This window comes from Suillus fuscotomentosus, assembly GCF_016647785.1.
Source record: "Suillus fuscotomentosus strain FC203 chromosome Unknown F5891scaffold_195, whole genome shotgun sequence".
Classification (NCBI taxonomy): Eukaryota; Fungi; Basidiomycota; class Agaricomycetes; order Boletales; family Suillaceae; genus Suillus; species Suillus fuscotomentosus.
In genome coordinates this window covers 58,510-72,204 of record NW_024539707.1, presented here as the reverse complement: position 1 = coordinate 72,204, position 13,695 = coordinate 58,510, and the positions used below count along the sequence as shown (strand labels likewise).

At 48.5% G+C, this 13,695-nt stretch overlaps 3 protein-coding genes across 3 annotated transcripts; all 3 read right to left on the bottom strand.

Moving 5' to 3' along the window:
* Positions 1–973: 973 nt before the first annotated feature.
* Positions 974–2,020, bottom strand: F5891DRAFT_966720 (uncharacterized protein; the record flags this gene model as incomplete). The annotated part of the gene is made up of 2 exons (XM_041376244.1): positions 974–1,450; positions 1,760–2,020. 2 exons carry the CDS (start codon positions 2,018–2,020, stop codon positions 974–976), a joined length of 738 nt encoding a protein of 245 aa, XP_041216962.1.
* Positions 2,021–6,126: 4,106 nt separating this feature from the next.
* Positions 6,127–7,230, bottom strand: F5891DRAFT_1199606 (uncharacterized protein; the record flags this gene model as incomplete). The annotated part of the gene is made up of 4 exons (XM_041368778.1): positions 6,127–6,249; positions 6,304–6,389; positions 6,728–7,112; positions 7,162–7,230. The coding sequence occupies 4 exons, from the start codon at positions 7,228–7,230 to the stop codon at positions 6,127–6,129; spliced, it is 663 nt and encodes a 220-aa protein (XP_041216961.1).
* Positions 7,231–8,265: 1,035 nt separating this feature from the next.
* F5891DRAFT_1219287 (uncharacterized protein) lies at positions 8,266–9,844 on the bottom strand (the record flags this gene model as incomplete). The annotated part of the gene is made up of 2 exons (XM_041369382.1): positions 8,266–9,418; positions 9,474–9,844. The coding sequence occupies 2 exons, from the start codon at positions 9,842–9,844 to the stop codon at positions 8,266–8,268; spliced, it is 1,524 nt and encodes a 507-aa protein (XP_041216960.1).
* Between the last annotated feature and the right edge of the window lie 3,851 nt (positions 9,845–13,695).

Genomic DNA, 13,695 nt, shown 5'->3' with positions numbered 1-13,695 from the left:
TGGTGCGTTTTCGCGATACAGACGCTAAAAATATAATAGGTATAATAAATAGAAGGAAACCGTCCTAGCTTGATCACCGCACTTTGCATCGCTTTGGCGGAACAACGTCATCCTCTATATCATCTTCTCTGGTACGTTTTTGTGATACCAGTTCATCATTTAGGTCTTTGAATGACTTGTTCAGCTTGTCCAACGACTCGTGCAATTCCAGTCGAGATACCACGAATTGAGGGCCTCTTTCATCGTCCGAAAGCCTAGCGAGATGCGTTTCCAGCAACGTAACTACTTCATCGAAGCGGAGTTCCTCTGTCCTGGTGTTGTGGAATTCCGCGTCCTTTCTATCCGATCTCTTCTTGCGAAGAAGGTCATACCACTCCTCTGCGAGGGGAACAAGATCCTTGAAATAGGGATCAAATTGTTCGCATAGGCGCAATTTCTGCGAATGCTCCGAAAAGAAGTATGACTTGTCCTTTGCACATCGTGCTGCATCCAATTGCGAACCTTGCCATTCTTCTGGCAGCCAATCTGTAGAGCCCATGGGACGGTGCACTATGGGGTCAAGGTGGCGCCTTGTACCGGCAGGCCCCTTGAACACGATACAGACCCAAGCGAAGACGTAAAACAGAGATTCAAGATCGTCGCGATAAAAATGTGCGACTCCTTCAACCTCGGTGACTGTAGTGAGTGAGGCCTCCTCGTGCTCTAATGTTCCCGTCTGGCTCTGCAGCAGTTGAATTTTGCCCATCTGATCAAGGAGATCGATAGACATAAACGGTATCGTTCCCTGAACATATCTTAACCACTCGTCTCCAATAAGTGTAGGTCGCTTACCGTTCCATCGGCGGGGTACATATTATCTGATGCGATGCGCGCAGCGAATTCCCAGTCAATCAATGCCCCTCGACTGTCGCCTTCGCAGTCCTCTATCATGATATTATTTAGACTGCAGTCTCTATGCAAAATATGGTGCATTTCAACCGCACACTGCTGAACTGTAACACAAAATTAGTTGACATAGACTGCGACCAAAGTAAGTAGCAATCTCACCAAGCACAATGTCGCGTATTATTTTGACAAACTCCTTCCTGCTTCGAAACATGTGTAAAGGACGTGCCTGAGGTTTCAAGACCAGACGGACATGTGTGCGAGACATGTTCATTGTGCTACTGTGGATTATCTGGCGATAGTTCTGCGTCTCGTCGGGTTGACCCTTCTCTACTTCAACGAGCCAGTATTCCACAAGTTCCGGAACGCCTGAGACACCCTCCATTTCTTCTAACATCTTCACCTCGTTCAAGACGGCATCCTTGTTTCCTTTCACCCAGTGATCCTTCACAATGTACTCTTCGCCGTTCCTTCTAGCTAGGTAACATACGGTTCCGCGGCCTACGAGTCCTTGGCAGGAGAAGAGGACCTTTAATAAAAGATATTCGTGGTCGTTGACGGTAATCTTTCCTATTACCTCATCGTTGCCACTACGATCTGACGGGTGGGGGGTAAACCTTGGTTGCCTGGAGTCTGCCATGGGCTCAGCTGTGAGCTCGGTGGGTAAGGGGTATGGCCTTGAGGAAAGTGGCGGAGACCTGTTCTCGGTGGTGTAGGGTGGAAGATATACGGGATGTGAATGGAAAGGTGCTATACATGGATCCACAGAGAGCGGTACAAGTTGCACGCGGGGCTTGGAGCGATCATCAGCAACCGCCTTTCTCCTTCGTCGGGAAAGAGTCTTGATGTTTTGAGCCCACAACAATCCGGACACCGGTGATATCATCTTTGGGTTCATGGTGATTGTGAGGTCAAATCCTATGCAGTCACGTCTGCCAAAAACTATACATGCCATGATATATTGGAATGTGTCAGGCTCCCGATGTATGTCGACTGGCAGGGTTACAATGCCGCCCGAGTGGTCATAGAAGTGCACGCGAAGTTCGCGATACTCATTGTAAAAAGATAGAAAGAGTACGAAACGCCTCCACGGCTGGTCCCTGAAAACGAGCCAGGCCTTCGTGTCAAGCGTCATTCCGGCGCGCTCTGCGGCAGAGTACATGCTTGAGCTCAGCTCAGCGACTACAAGCATGTTGTTCCACTGCAGGTCCACCTCGTCTGATAGGACAAGATCGGGCTTATCGGTTGTGCCAACTGGCCTGGTGGTGTGCGATCCGAACCATAGCGGGGGAGGGATGTGTCCTGGCAAATATTTGGCAAGCGCTTGGTCGAGGTTATTGAGGAACAATGAGAAACTGCTCTCAATTGTCTGTGCTGTGGCAAGAGGCATGCGCCACGTTTTGGTGGTAGAGTCATAGAGAGACTCCGTGTCTGGCTTTTTGAGGGTGTCCGCAGGGGGTAATTTGGCATTGAACGATTTGAAGATGAAGGACAACACATGACCGATGCTCTCAGTGTTTCCTTTGTTTTCTTGGGTGATTAAACGATTCAGTTCGGAAGTTGTCGGTTTGTCCATGGAGGAGAGGTTGGTGTTTCTGGGGCCTGCTGGCAGCAATGCAAATTTTGACCCCGCTACAGTCCGGTAATTGTTCGAAGATGTGCCCTGGACATGGGAAGTTGAGCCGTCTACAAAAGCTCCAGGCTACTGTTATCACAAATCAAGATGATATTAGCGTGTCCTAATGAAGAATGTTTGATAGATCCAAACTTATCGGTAACCGTTGAACGGAACCCTTCAAACGACCTGCCTCAAACGACCTATCTGGAAGTAGGCTCGCGGATAAAGCGTTTCGGAGCGTTGAACATAGGGCTACAGAAAGTTCACCTACGACTAGTGAAAGGATTCCGCTGTTAGTAAGATTAATAAAATTTGGACAGGTCCGAGTCGGAGTTAAGTAAAAGCTTTCCATGTGGAATTTGTACAATTGTGACCTAAAAGAGTACTGAGGCCGTCTGATAATTCTGAGTGGCGCACACTTTGGGCCGCAATCCCACTGAAGAATCTCAATTGTGCGGCTGAAGTTGACGGTCGCCGATGAGTTTTCCCGACGACTGATCGACGGAAAATACTTAAACATGGAAGTTTGGAAAGAAGGGCACAAACTATAACGTCACGATTGTCTGTGAAGTGGTACCATGGTAAGTTCATGGAGCTGGAGGTTGATGCACCCTGGATTACACTTTTACGGCATTATGAGTCCCGTAATCACAAACAATTTCGCAGTTGATCAATATCGGCTCAATGGTCTGTACTATTGAGCTGCGCACACTCCAAAGGCTGGTCATAGCAGTTTTCTGCCTCCTTTGCCGACTTAGCCGTATGCACGGCTGAGCTACCCTGAACTGACATTACCTCTTCAACGATGTTCGTCGCCGCCAGACTCTCAGGCTGCCGTGCTACCCATTCGAACACTAGCCTGAGACAGGTCTCTCAGCAGAACCCTGGATGCGCCCGCTTCATCAGAGATTATTCAGAAACCAAGAACTTTAGTGAGTCTTGAGAAAGTTGTTACGATTTCCACATTCTACCGATGGGAAAGAGACTCGAAAAGATATTCACACTAAGACTGAAACAGATAATGCCAATTAACTGCGAGTCGACCAACCGCGATCTGGGGATGAGATGAGCGGTACATGTAGTTCTGTATCCTAGTGCGTTGAAGATCACAGCGGACATTCTGTGTACAACTACTACAGAAGCTCTCAGAGTCAAATATGGGCTCCGTGTGGTCGTAATTGACGCGCAGAAGCGAGATGGCACGGCCAAGACACGAAGCGACATTCTCCTCATTCTGCTCATAAACTTCAGGATCATCGTTACTTCTCACCCGTTCTCTGACATCGAAGCTGACCTTTCAGGTGTTCAGCATCAACGGATTCTACGGACAACATTGCACCAACCGCCGCCCATCATTGCCTTCATCTTATTTTTCATCACCCACTTATGCATTAAGAACTTATCTAGCCCACTTCCGTCGTAATGCCCCGAGTCGGCCATGCCTCGACTCGCAGAGCTCATGACTAATTTCACCGTCTAGGTCCTAAGTCTCGCACTCTGCCACAAGTGATCTAGCAAGACTTAATATTGCCTTGCAATGTCAACCTACCTCGCACGCTCTCGGCAGGCCATTCCGGGCCTATTCTTGGAATGACATCCAAGACGAACTTATTGGGGTCTTCCCGAGGCCTCATCGGATTTGGACACTTTCGCTAATACTATTTGTTTCGGTGGTTCGGTGACTAAGACATGAGCATTGTATTATTTCATCTTGTAATTACGTTAAACTCTCCAATTTGAATCTGAGTGGGCGATCACGTTGTTTTATCGAGTCTAATTATAAGGTTGTTGGTAACGAAGCAATTGCCGATAGAAATATGACGGCTGGGGTGATATTTTGAATTCAAACAAGGGTAGATTCGTATAGTACAGCGTTCTGTCTTCAGGGAGAAGGGAACTTGAAGTCGGGAAGGCAAGCGGGCGACGAAAACGACACGACGATAGTTCCAGAACAGAGACACACATGACCGTACATACAGTCATGCCGTGTGGATGAGTGGAAAGGCCATCGCATCGGGAACATTGAACTAGCGAGTAGCGAAGGACCTGGTCACTCTGAAAGTTGGCGATGAAATCGGGAGGACGACGATCATGCGAGCTCAACGGTACAAACCGTCGAGCTCCGTGTGACGAAAACTTCGTGTGTTAATGATTATCCTAACTAAGTTGGAGGTGAATGGAGGAAAGGCACGACGATTTGTATCGTCGTGCCGTAGCCACATAGTAGTACCGTCGCGCCAGGGGGAAGGAAGTGCACGTGTGAAATTATTACGTACATCAAAGTTCCTGGAAAGTCCATTCATCCTTACTCCGATCAGACCAAACATACTACCAGGGCTGTTACTTCCCTGTACCCGTCCGGCAACTGTAAGTCGCTCCCGTTGGCCACCATACGCAGTTAATTGTACACTTTTAGATGCCAACCTTCTTCCCATCTTTCAAGATAGCGCAACTCCCAGGTGAGGTTGCCACTATTTTGCTAGTTTTGTCTTCCACCTGCTGAAGTTGACCGTTCGTCTAAGCAAGCGATATCCGTTTGCTTTCATCGTGTCTATCACCCTTGGCTACGGCACAACGATTTGTATCGTCGTGTCTTTCCTCCATTCACATGCAACTCCGTCAAGATGACCATCGACACATGAAGAAGTGCTCGTCGCCCGGAGCTCGAACGGTTTGTACTGTTGAGCCCCGATGACCTTTCATCCCCATTATCATCTTCCTCGATTACAACTACGAGGCATGACGCAAGTATGTCCGCGCCTTTCTTATCAACGTTCCGAGTCCTTCGCTACTCTCTCGCTCGATGCCTCGATTTCTGACACCAAACAACATCACTCGATTGCCGCCACGCGGTGAAAACATTCGCTCAAGATCAATCCGAGCACGAACGAAATGAAGAACATTTGACGTGTCATATTCCCCATTTCTCACTAACAACGTAACTGGTGAGAATGATTTTGTTGTCGCTACCCGTGCGTCTCTGAATGAGCTCCTGCTTACTAGTTTTCGCGGAAAGTTTCCCTACAATCATGAATGGAGCGCTTGTGGGCTTCCCCGAAGCACCTGACCTTAGAAGCGAGTTGACGCCTCCACTTTTGGCATTCATCGATTTTGAGAGCTAATATTGGTTATTGTGCGCTTTCAGGAAAGTTTCTCCTTTCACCCTCATATCAACTTCCATTCTGTTTCGTCGCTTACTCCTTCTGAGCTCGATGGTCTGTGCTATCGAGCTCATCGTCTTAGCCGACTATGCTTTTGCTACACTCCTTCGGAGTTCGATGGTGTCGAGCTCATCGTCTTCAATCTACACGATTCTCTGAACACGACGGTTTGTACTTTTTTTTTTGAATCGAATTATTGTCCATTGGGGTGTGCTACCCTATGTCGGACAATACTAACTAGTCTAGGGGGCCCCTGTGCCCCGCGCCTCATCTGTAAGTCTGCAAATGCCCCAGGATGGGACGTACCCCCTGGTCCGCCGTTCCCGCCGGCCGTTTTAGATGCACGACTTATCGAAGATGGGCCAACTGTTCTAGGTATACGGATATTGAACTTGAATGGTCTGCCGGTGTTTGATCGTCGTAAACGCGTACTCGGCTGCCGGAGCAACCAAGGACATGAAGCTATGGTAGGAGTGTACGAGAGGTGGGGGTGATAATCGGCGAAGTGCTGAGATTAGTGGTGTCGTCTACGATTATGTTGGTTTCTGTGCGCGTTGATGTCTTGTGTTCTTCGTCTAGCTCCGTCTATTCATCATATCGTCAGCTTTCTCCTGCTTCTATCCCTGCATCTTCAGTAACTGAGTCCTGCTGGCTTGAGGCCGATGTCTTCGTCTCGAGAGTATGGACGGTATTAGTGCTGTCTTTAAGTCTGGTAGGTTCTGATACTGCTAATCATTAACTATTCACGAGGCGGTGGAAGGGATACGTCATCGAACGTGGGTTTGAATCTGCCCGGACGGTTTGTACTGTCAAGCTCACCACCATCGATCCCCACAATCACCCGACGTCATAAAAATAGTAAAAATGGTGGTGGTGGGGCAGCAGCTCTTAACTTTGGGGAACTTTGGTATCGGGATGACTACAAGGGGGGGACGTATAAGACTGTACTTCCTCCGCCCAGATTGCTTACTGAGATATGTAATACACAAATCTGCATACTAGTAGCTAGTCCTACATGACACGCTTTATTTTATATCGTAGAATACATTATTATAATTCAAACCATGTCTCAACGCTTTCAACTTGTCCAGTATGGCCTCTTGCCGGGCCAGCTCGGCCTCTTGCAATGCTAGTTCCGCTTGTTGATGAGCCAGCTTGGCTTTTTGCCTGTCCAGCTGAGCTTGTTTCCGGGCCACTTTAGCCTGTGTCTGGGCCAATTCGGCGTCTGTTTGACCCCTTGCAATCCACGTTTGGGCCAATTCGATCTGTTTCTTCTCAATCCTGTCATCCATGTACAGTATGGTCTCCTTCAAGCTCTCCTCCAAATGTCGTTTGTTCTGCAAGCGCTCCAGATTGAGATTGGACCGTGCGCGAACTTGTGCACGGGTTCCACGGCAGACCGCTGATGGTGGTACCTGTGTAATCGGTCGCTGTCTCGGCTTCCTCTTCTAATGCTTGTGAGAGCTTGTCTTGGCTGTACTGAATAGAATCACGCACATTTTTTGGTTGTTGCTTGTGTGGGGATGCAGCGATCCTTGTGTGACGAGTCCGTGGGGTTCTTGCCATGGTATCTCACTTCAGATAGTAGGGGTGGGATGCTCGGTGTGTATCTTAAGAAGACTGTCAATGGGCGAGGTATTAGTTAAGAAAATAGTAGTGGGTCGCTAGTTTAGACCTTGCGTATTGTGGACATCGTAGGTCAATGAACTCCACTGACAATGCCCGCGTCAGCCCAACAGCATACTTTGATTTACTTATTAACTAAGATATCCACGACCTGGATGAGTGCAGCCCCAATATTTGGAACAGAATGGACATCGCAAACGATTATGTACATTATAACACTGCCTGCATGTATTTTATAATATAGGAAAATATAGGAGCGAGCTAGGACAACTGAAAAATGAATAATGGGTCAGATCCCAGCACAGTACAAACTGTTGAGTGGTCGTAGCCCGGGATCTCAAGAGTGTGGAACAAAGACAAGTGCTTGGGCACTACGTCGGAGACTCGGAGGTAGTCACGGGATTGCATACATACAACCCTACCGCGTGGATGAGGGGAAGGAAGGACTTGGTACGTTCAAAGCGATGAAATCGGGAGAGAAAGGCGGTGACACGACCGTACAAACAGTCATCCCGTAGGGAAGGAAGCGAACATGACGAGGAAGAAAGCGGAAGGACGCCTATGACGATGAGCTCGGCAGTATAAACCGTCGAGTCCGTGTGCAAGGAAACTGAAGGTAAAGATGAAGGAAACTTGTATAGTAACTTGGATTGGCTAAATGACTCAGGCTTATGTAATAATACCGCGATCGGGAAGATCGTTTATCGTTTATCGATGCGAAGTGGTAGCTTGCGAGCACAAGATAAGTCAGTCTACGTTACGAATTTGTTTCAATGCAGCTCTTTGAAATCAGCAACGTACCACGCACGCAGACTCGGATCACATTTTCGCAGGACAAGATAGACGACAGCATATACTACTACATATCGATGTACAAAAAAAAAACTTCTATAGTAGACGCAAACTTATATTCTATAATACACTGCGGGATGTACTAATACATGTTTCAACAAATCATCACCCGCCCGTTCCCGATCACCAGGCAGCCCAATCATAGTAGTGACTCGCTGATATAGTTGGGTAAGATATGGAAGGACTTAACTCTTCAACGTCTCCCGTCAACACAAGGCCTACGTCCTTAAGTTGCTTCAGCTTCAGGAACTCCGGTTGTGTGACCGGGGAGACCAGGATGGACGTGATGGAATGGCGGGGTATAGTTGCGTCCGCATCCAGCAACAGAGCTGCCAGCGCGTTTGGCGTGCGAAGTAGCGATAGATCACGCAGCTCGGAGAAAGCAGACATGAAGATGCTGAATGCAGTGACGCTTGCATGAACCCTATTGAGCGACAATCGCTGAAGCTTTGGAAACAGCATGCTAGTTCTGCTGACGGCTGCCGGGTGCTCGCTGAAGCCAGTTGCACAGTAGCTGAGGAGATTTTCAACGTTTGTGCCGGTTTCGCTGATAGTTCGTGGAACGACGGGATTTACGTCCTCGATGGAAAGTGCGACAAGGTTTGGGGCGTCAAGGCGACTGAGTAGCGCGATCAATGAATCCGTCTCGACGTACCCCACGTACCCCAAGTGAAGCTCCTCAAGCATCGGAAGTGACACGACACCGCGACGGTGATATGGCTGCGAAAGAACCGGCCCAGATTCCCGAATGACAAGTCTTCGCAGCAGAGGACACGCGTTGATTATCGCTGAAAACTGATCAAACGTTGGCCTGAGAGTTCTGTCGTGGTACGAAAGCTCCAATGACTGAATGCAGTGACCCACACCAAGGGTACGAAGGAAACCTGCCCAGTTCAACGGAACACCAAAGATATCCACGTGTCGCAGTTTCGGGAGGGAGTGACATGGCGCAATGGTGTCTTGATCAGACGCGCCAGTCAAGACGGCGAACGGGACACTATCGAGCTCCATAGGAGGGAGGAATTGTTCTGCATGGGCGTGGTAAAAGTCGTTGGATCGCTTGAGCTTGATGAACTCAAGGCGCGAAGCTGCTGAACCACTTCGAGTCGGGTTGTGCGAGCTGAGAAGTCGAAGTGCAGCACAAAGCGGCTTTAAAGTATCGCTGATGACCTCCAGCGAACGCCATCGGTCCATCTGCAGGAACAAAAAGGCGAAGAGGTGGGGCAAACAGTCTGCATAGAGTTGGCTGGTTTCAGTGGAGGACGGAGACATGCACCTGAAGGTAGAGACGTTTAGACTTCCTTGAGCTGTAAATAAGGCGAACGTCTTACCCTATCAATTCACGCGATTTTGGATCGCGAGCGTCGATGAGGATGTCCAGCGAGGAATGTTTCGACCGCGTGATAAAACTCGACAACTGATCAAAGGGTTGTTGATGGAAGGTGAATACGTGATTGGGATGTGATCGGACGAGCGCCTTGAGATCGATACTGAGTGTTGACCATAAGGTCGGGACAGATATTGCGAGCTTTCTCCAGCGGGAGTTCACGGACGCCAGTACAGTCGGTAGAGTTACACTTTCAGGACTGAACGCGCGTCCTTCTTCAGAGTCACAGTCGTGTGTGGCTAATGTGAATATGTATGACAGTAACTCCACTGGAAGGGACTCGATATGACACCGTGGGACGACCTGGGAACTCATGGAATGATGGTAGTCGCCTGTGAAGCACCGATAATCAGTACAAACAGGTGAATAGTGAAGGTAAGAGCACGAACAAGAGTAAGCTCGGATGAACCGATGAGTTAGATTTGGCAGCAGCTATGGATTGACGCGTATAATGATACGGTAGACGACGTAGAAAGCGAGGAAAGTGCGCGACAGTACAAACTGTTTTAATGCGACAAGTTGGTGGAAAACGAGTGCAGATTGATCCTTGGAATTATAAGGGATCGATGACAATGAAGTTTGGTGTGTGAAGTGAAACCGGAACGCGACAATAGAGGGTGGTGACACGCGGGATTTAAACTGAATATGTGGATCAGGACCACTGAAGTTTAATCGAAAAAGCCGAGGACAAGATGGAGCTAGTGACGATAACAGTACAAATATTTCACTCAAGTAGGGAGGTGAATGGGTCGGGCGACGCTAACGACATTATGCACCGCGGAGGAATCAACAAACGGCCGAGATGAGTTTTTCAATTTTAAATAAAGTTAAATTGGTATAGTACAGCGTTCTGTCATGTAACGGCAAAGACGGGGAGAAAGGAACGCGACGATGACCGATTGAAGTCGGGAGGGGTAAGCGGGCGACGAAAAACGACACATGACCGTACACGCAGTCGTGCGGCGTAAAGCGTAAATAAATAGTATGATAGGACGTCCATCGTGGACGTTGAACCATGGAGTAAGAAGACTAGGATCATCGAAGTGAAAGAGCATCGAGCATTACGACTCCGAGCTCGACGGTAAAAACCGTCGAGCTCCAGGCGACGAAAGCTTCGTCATGTTTTAATCGTCATCCTTATGAAGGAAAGACACGACGATACAAACCGTCGTGCCATAGCCAAGGGAGATGGACGCGATGGTACATACCGTCGCGCCAGGGGAACAAGTCGAAGTTCAAGGAAGTAGTAGCACAGTAGATTAGTCTGACCAAGTGCATGTGTCACGTGTCACGTGTGAAATTATTACATACGATGAAATCATTAGGTAAGTTATTTGGCATTGTTGGGCTCTTTGCATCTCCAAAGTTCCAAGTCCATTAATCCTCACTAGCATACGTTTAATTTACCTTCACTTTTCCTTGCACACGGACTCGACGGTTTGTATTGCCGAGTTCGTCGTTGTAGGGGTCCCTCGTTATGCTCGCTTCCTTCCCCACGGCACGACTGTTTGTATGGTCGTGTCCAGGGTGACAGGATCGTCGTGAGTATGCGCGAGAGAGGGACTCAAGTCTTGACTTTCAAATAGCGCTCGCACGTCCAGCTCAATTCGTATGCCTTCGTTCGTCAGTATATGGTGCTAGGGGAAACGTATAGCATGTACAAACTAAGGGAAGCACGATCTCGTGTGATCTCAAAGAGCATGCCATTGGAATATTCCCCGATCCTTTCGACGAATATTTTAGCGCAGGCATGTTTCTACTGATATGAGTCGTTTATCGATTTATGGCTCATCAACCTTGACGACGCTCCAACCGCGGACATCAGCCCGTGTCGGGGCTGTTACTTCCCCGGACTCATCCGTCAACTGTAAGTCACTCTCTCTGGCCATAATACGCAGCTAATTGTACATTTTTAGATGCCAGCCTTCTTCCCATCTTTCAATTTAGCGCAACAGCAAGTCCCAGGTGAGGTTGCCGTTGCTTCACAAGTTTTGTCTTTCACCCGTCGAAGTTTACCTTTCGTCTAAGTGGGCAATATCTGCTTGCTTTGTGTTTATCTTGGCACCGCATCTATCCCAGCACCACAAAGTGCTTCGGGCTCCTTCATCGTTCATATCGTCCAAACAGTATACGTCCTTTTTCTTCGCCTGGCAAGTCTAATATCTTCTCTCACGTGTCGTTCGTCTAAGTGAGCAATACCTGCTTGCTTTGCTTCTAGCTTGACGCCGCGTCTATCCTAGCACCACCAAGTATCTCGAGCTCCTTCATCGATCGTCGTTCTTATCTCATCCAAACGAAAGAAGACTTTTTCTGCCCGGTGAGTCCGATCTATCTTCCGTACCTTCTCCTCACTTTGATTAGATGTCACAGACGCTTTTCTCATACAGTATCGGCACTCGAAGAAGAGAAGGAGATCGAGTTGTGGTAAGCTTTTTTCGCCTCGTCGGTGGATACTGCTCTTAACAAGTCAAAGCGCCAGCGCGATTTCTTTCAGAACCCGGCGGGGACTCAAACGTCATCCTCTGGCCCGACGACCACTCTGCATAATGCAGCATCAACCGCAAGACGCCATCTCACACGTTTGTCTGTCGGCGCTCGAGCGGCTTTGCACAGACTCCATAGTGGATGCGTGCGCGTCACAAACCACGTAGTTTCAGTAGGGTGCAGGGTGGGTCTGCGTTCATCTTGCGCGTAAGGACTTCATACATTGCACGTAGGTGTAAGCGTCGATCTTAGCAACGACTTCGGAGAAGGTGAGCGGGGGTACGTGACGTGCTTCAGAACCATATTTTCCGCACCTAACATCTCCGCTACCTCACTCACTTCAAGGGTCAAGTGGAGTGCGCACACATAGCGTCGATACGAATTGATTCCGCGAGATCTCACCACATTTGTTATATACCCGATATCCCCACTACATCCCTACTGTATCACTTACCCTCTCATTGTACTCGTATAAGCTTCGCAAGAACTACGCAGTTAACGCTAGCCGCATTGTCGTTGGTTGTCTCATCCTTCACTTCATTTTACAGAAAGCAAAGTGATGTCTCAAACCTAATGTTTTCATTTTCGCATCTCGAAAATAATCGAGCTTGCAATTAACTTCTGCGCGTTCTATTACGACATCCTGAACGCTCCTGACCATACCGGTCACATTGCTAAGCAGGCCTATACATGCAGTGAAGTAGAGAAAAAATAGTGATCAATCACGAGATAGGGACAGGATCACTGCGTGACGGCCGGAAACCGTCCATCGCGCAAAATGGCTGACTACCCAGGAGACCTTGACATTTTCGAGACGACTTTCGAGGTCCGCTGAGTACAATTTTGCTGGAAAATCAGGGTATATCGAGAAGGGATCGACCGTACGGTCATATTGATCGAGTGGGAGATTTCGCCTGACAGCAAATAACACTTCTTCTGTCAGCGTACCATAGATGTATTTGATACTGGCTGGGACAGGGGTCAACGACCGATCTCCGTAGGGATAGAACAGAATCTGGCTGTTCCCCAAGTGTGTAGACGCCCTGCTATAAAAAACACCGTCGAACTTGAGTGTCGCGCGTAATACTGCTGTTCGTCGTCTGATGAGGGTGTACAAGTCCTCAGGCACCGGACTGGTCGTTGCATCGTCCGGTACCCGGATGACATCGTTGATGGGATCTTCAGCAAACTCTTGGTTAGCATTGGTAGTGCTCTTGGGGGCATACACTCTATCAAACAGGACCCTGCACTCTTGAACAGCAGGCGGACAGTCCGGTCGAGCAAGCCAACCGCGAAGCCTTGCAGCTTTGATATATGAACGAAGCATTGTGTTCTCAAGCTCTCCTAAGAGAATGTTAGTGCTCTTTGCTCATTCGCGTTCTGACGAGGACTTGCCAAATTTGTGATTCACAGGAAGACGTTGGAGTATTCCGATCAGACGCTCGAAAGGAAAACACCACCACGAATGGGCAGGGCCGAATAGGAGGAGATAGTCATATATGTGGAACGACGCATGGTGATTTGGGCGCAGAGAGAAGGTAGGATGGATCTTCTTCAACTTCCCGACATAACTAGCAATGTGAGAGCGGTAGGTTTGTGCCCTTCTTGCCGTCATTGTTCGTGCACATGCAAGATACACCGCACAGACTAGTTCCATAGTGTGATCGAGAACAGCTCTGAGG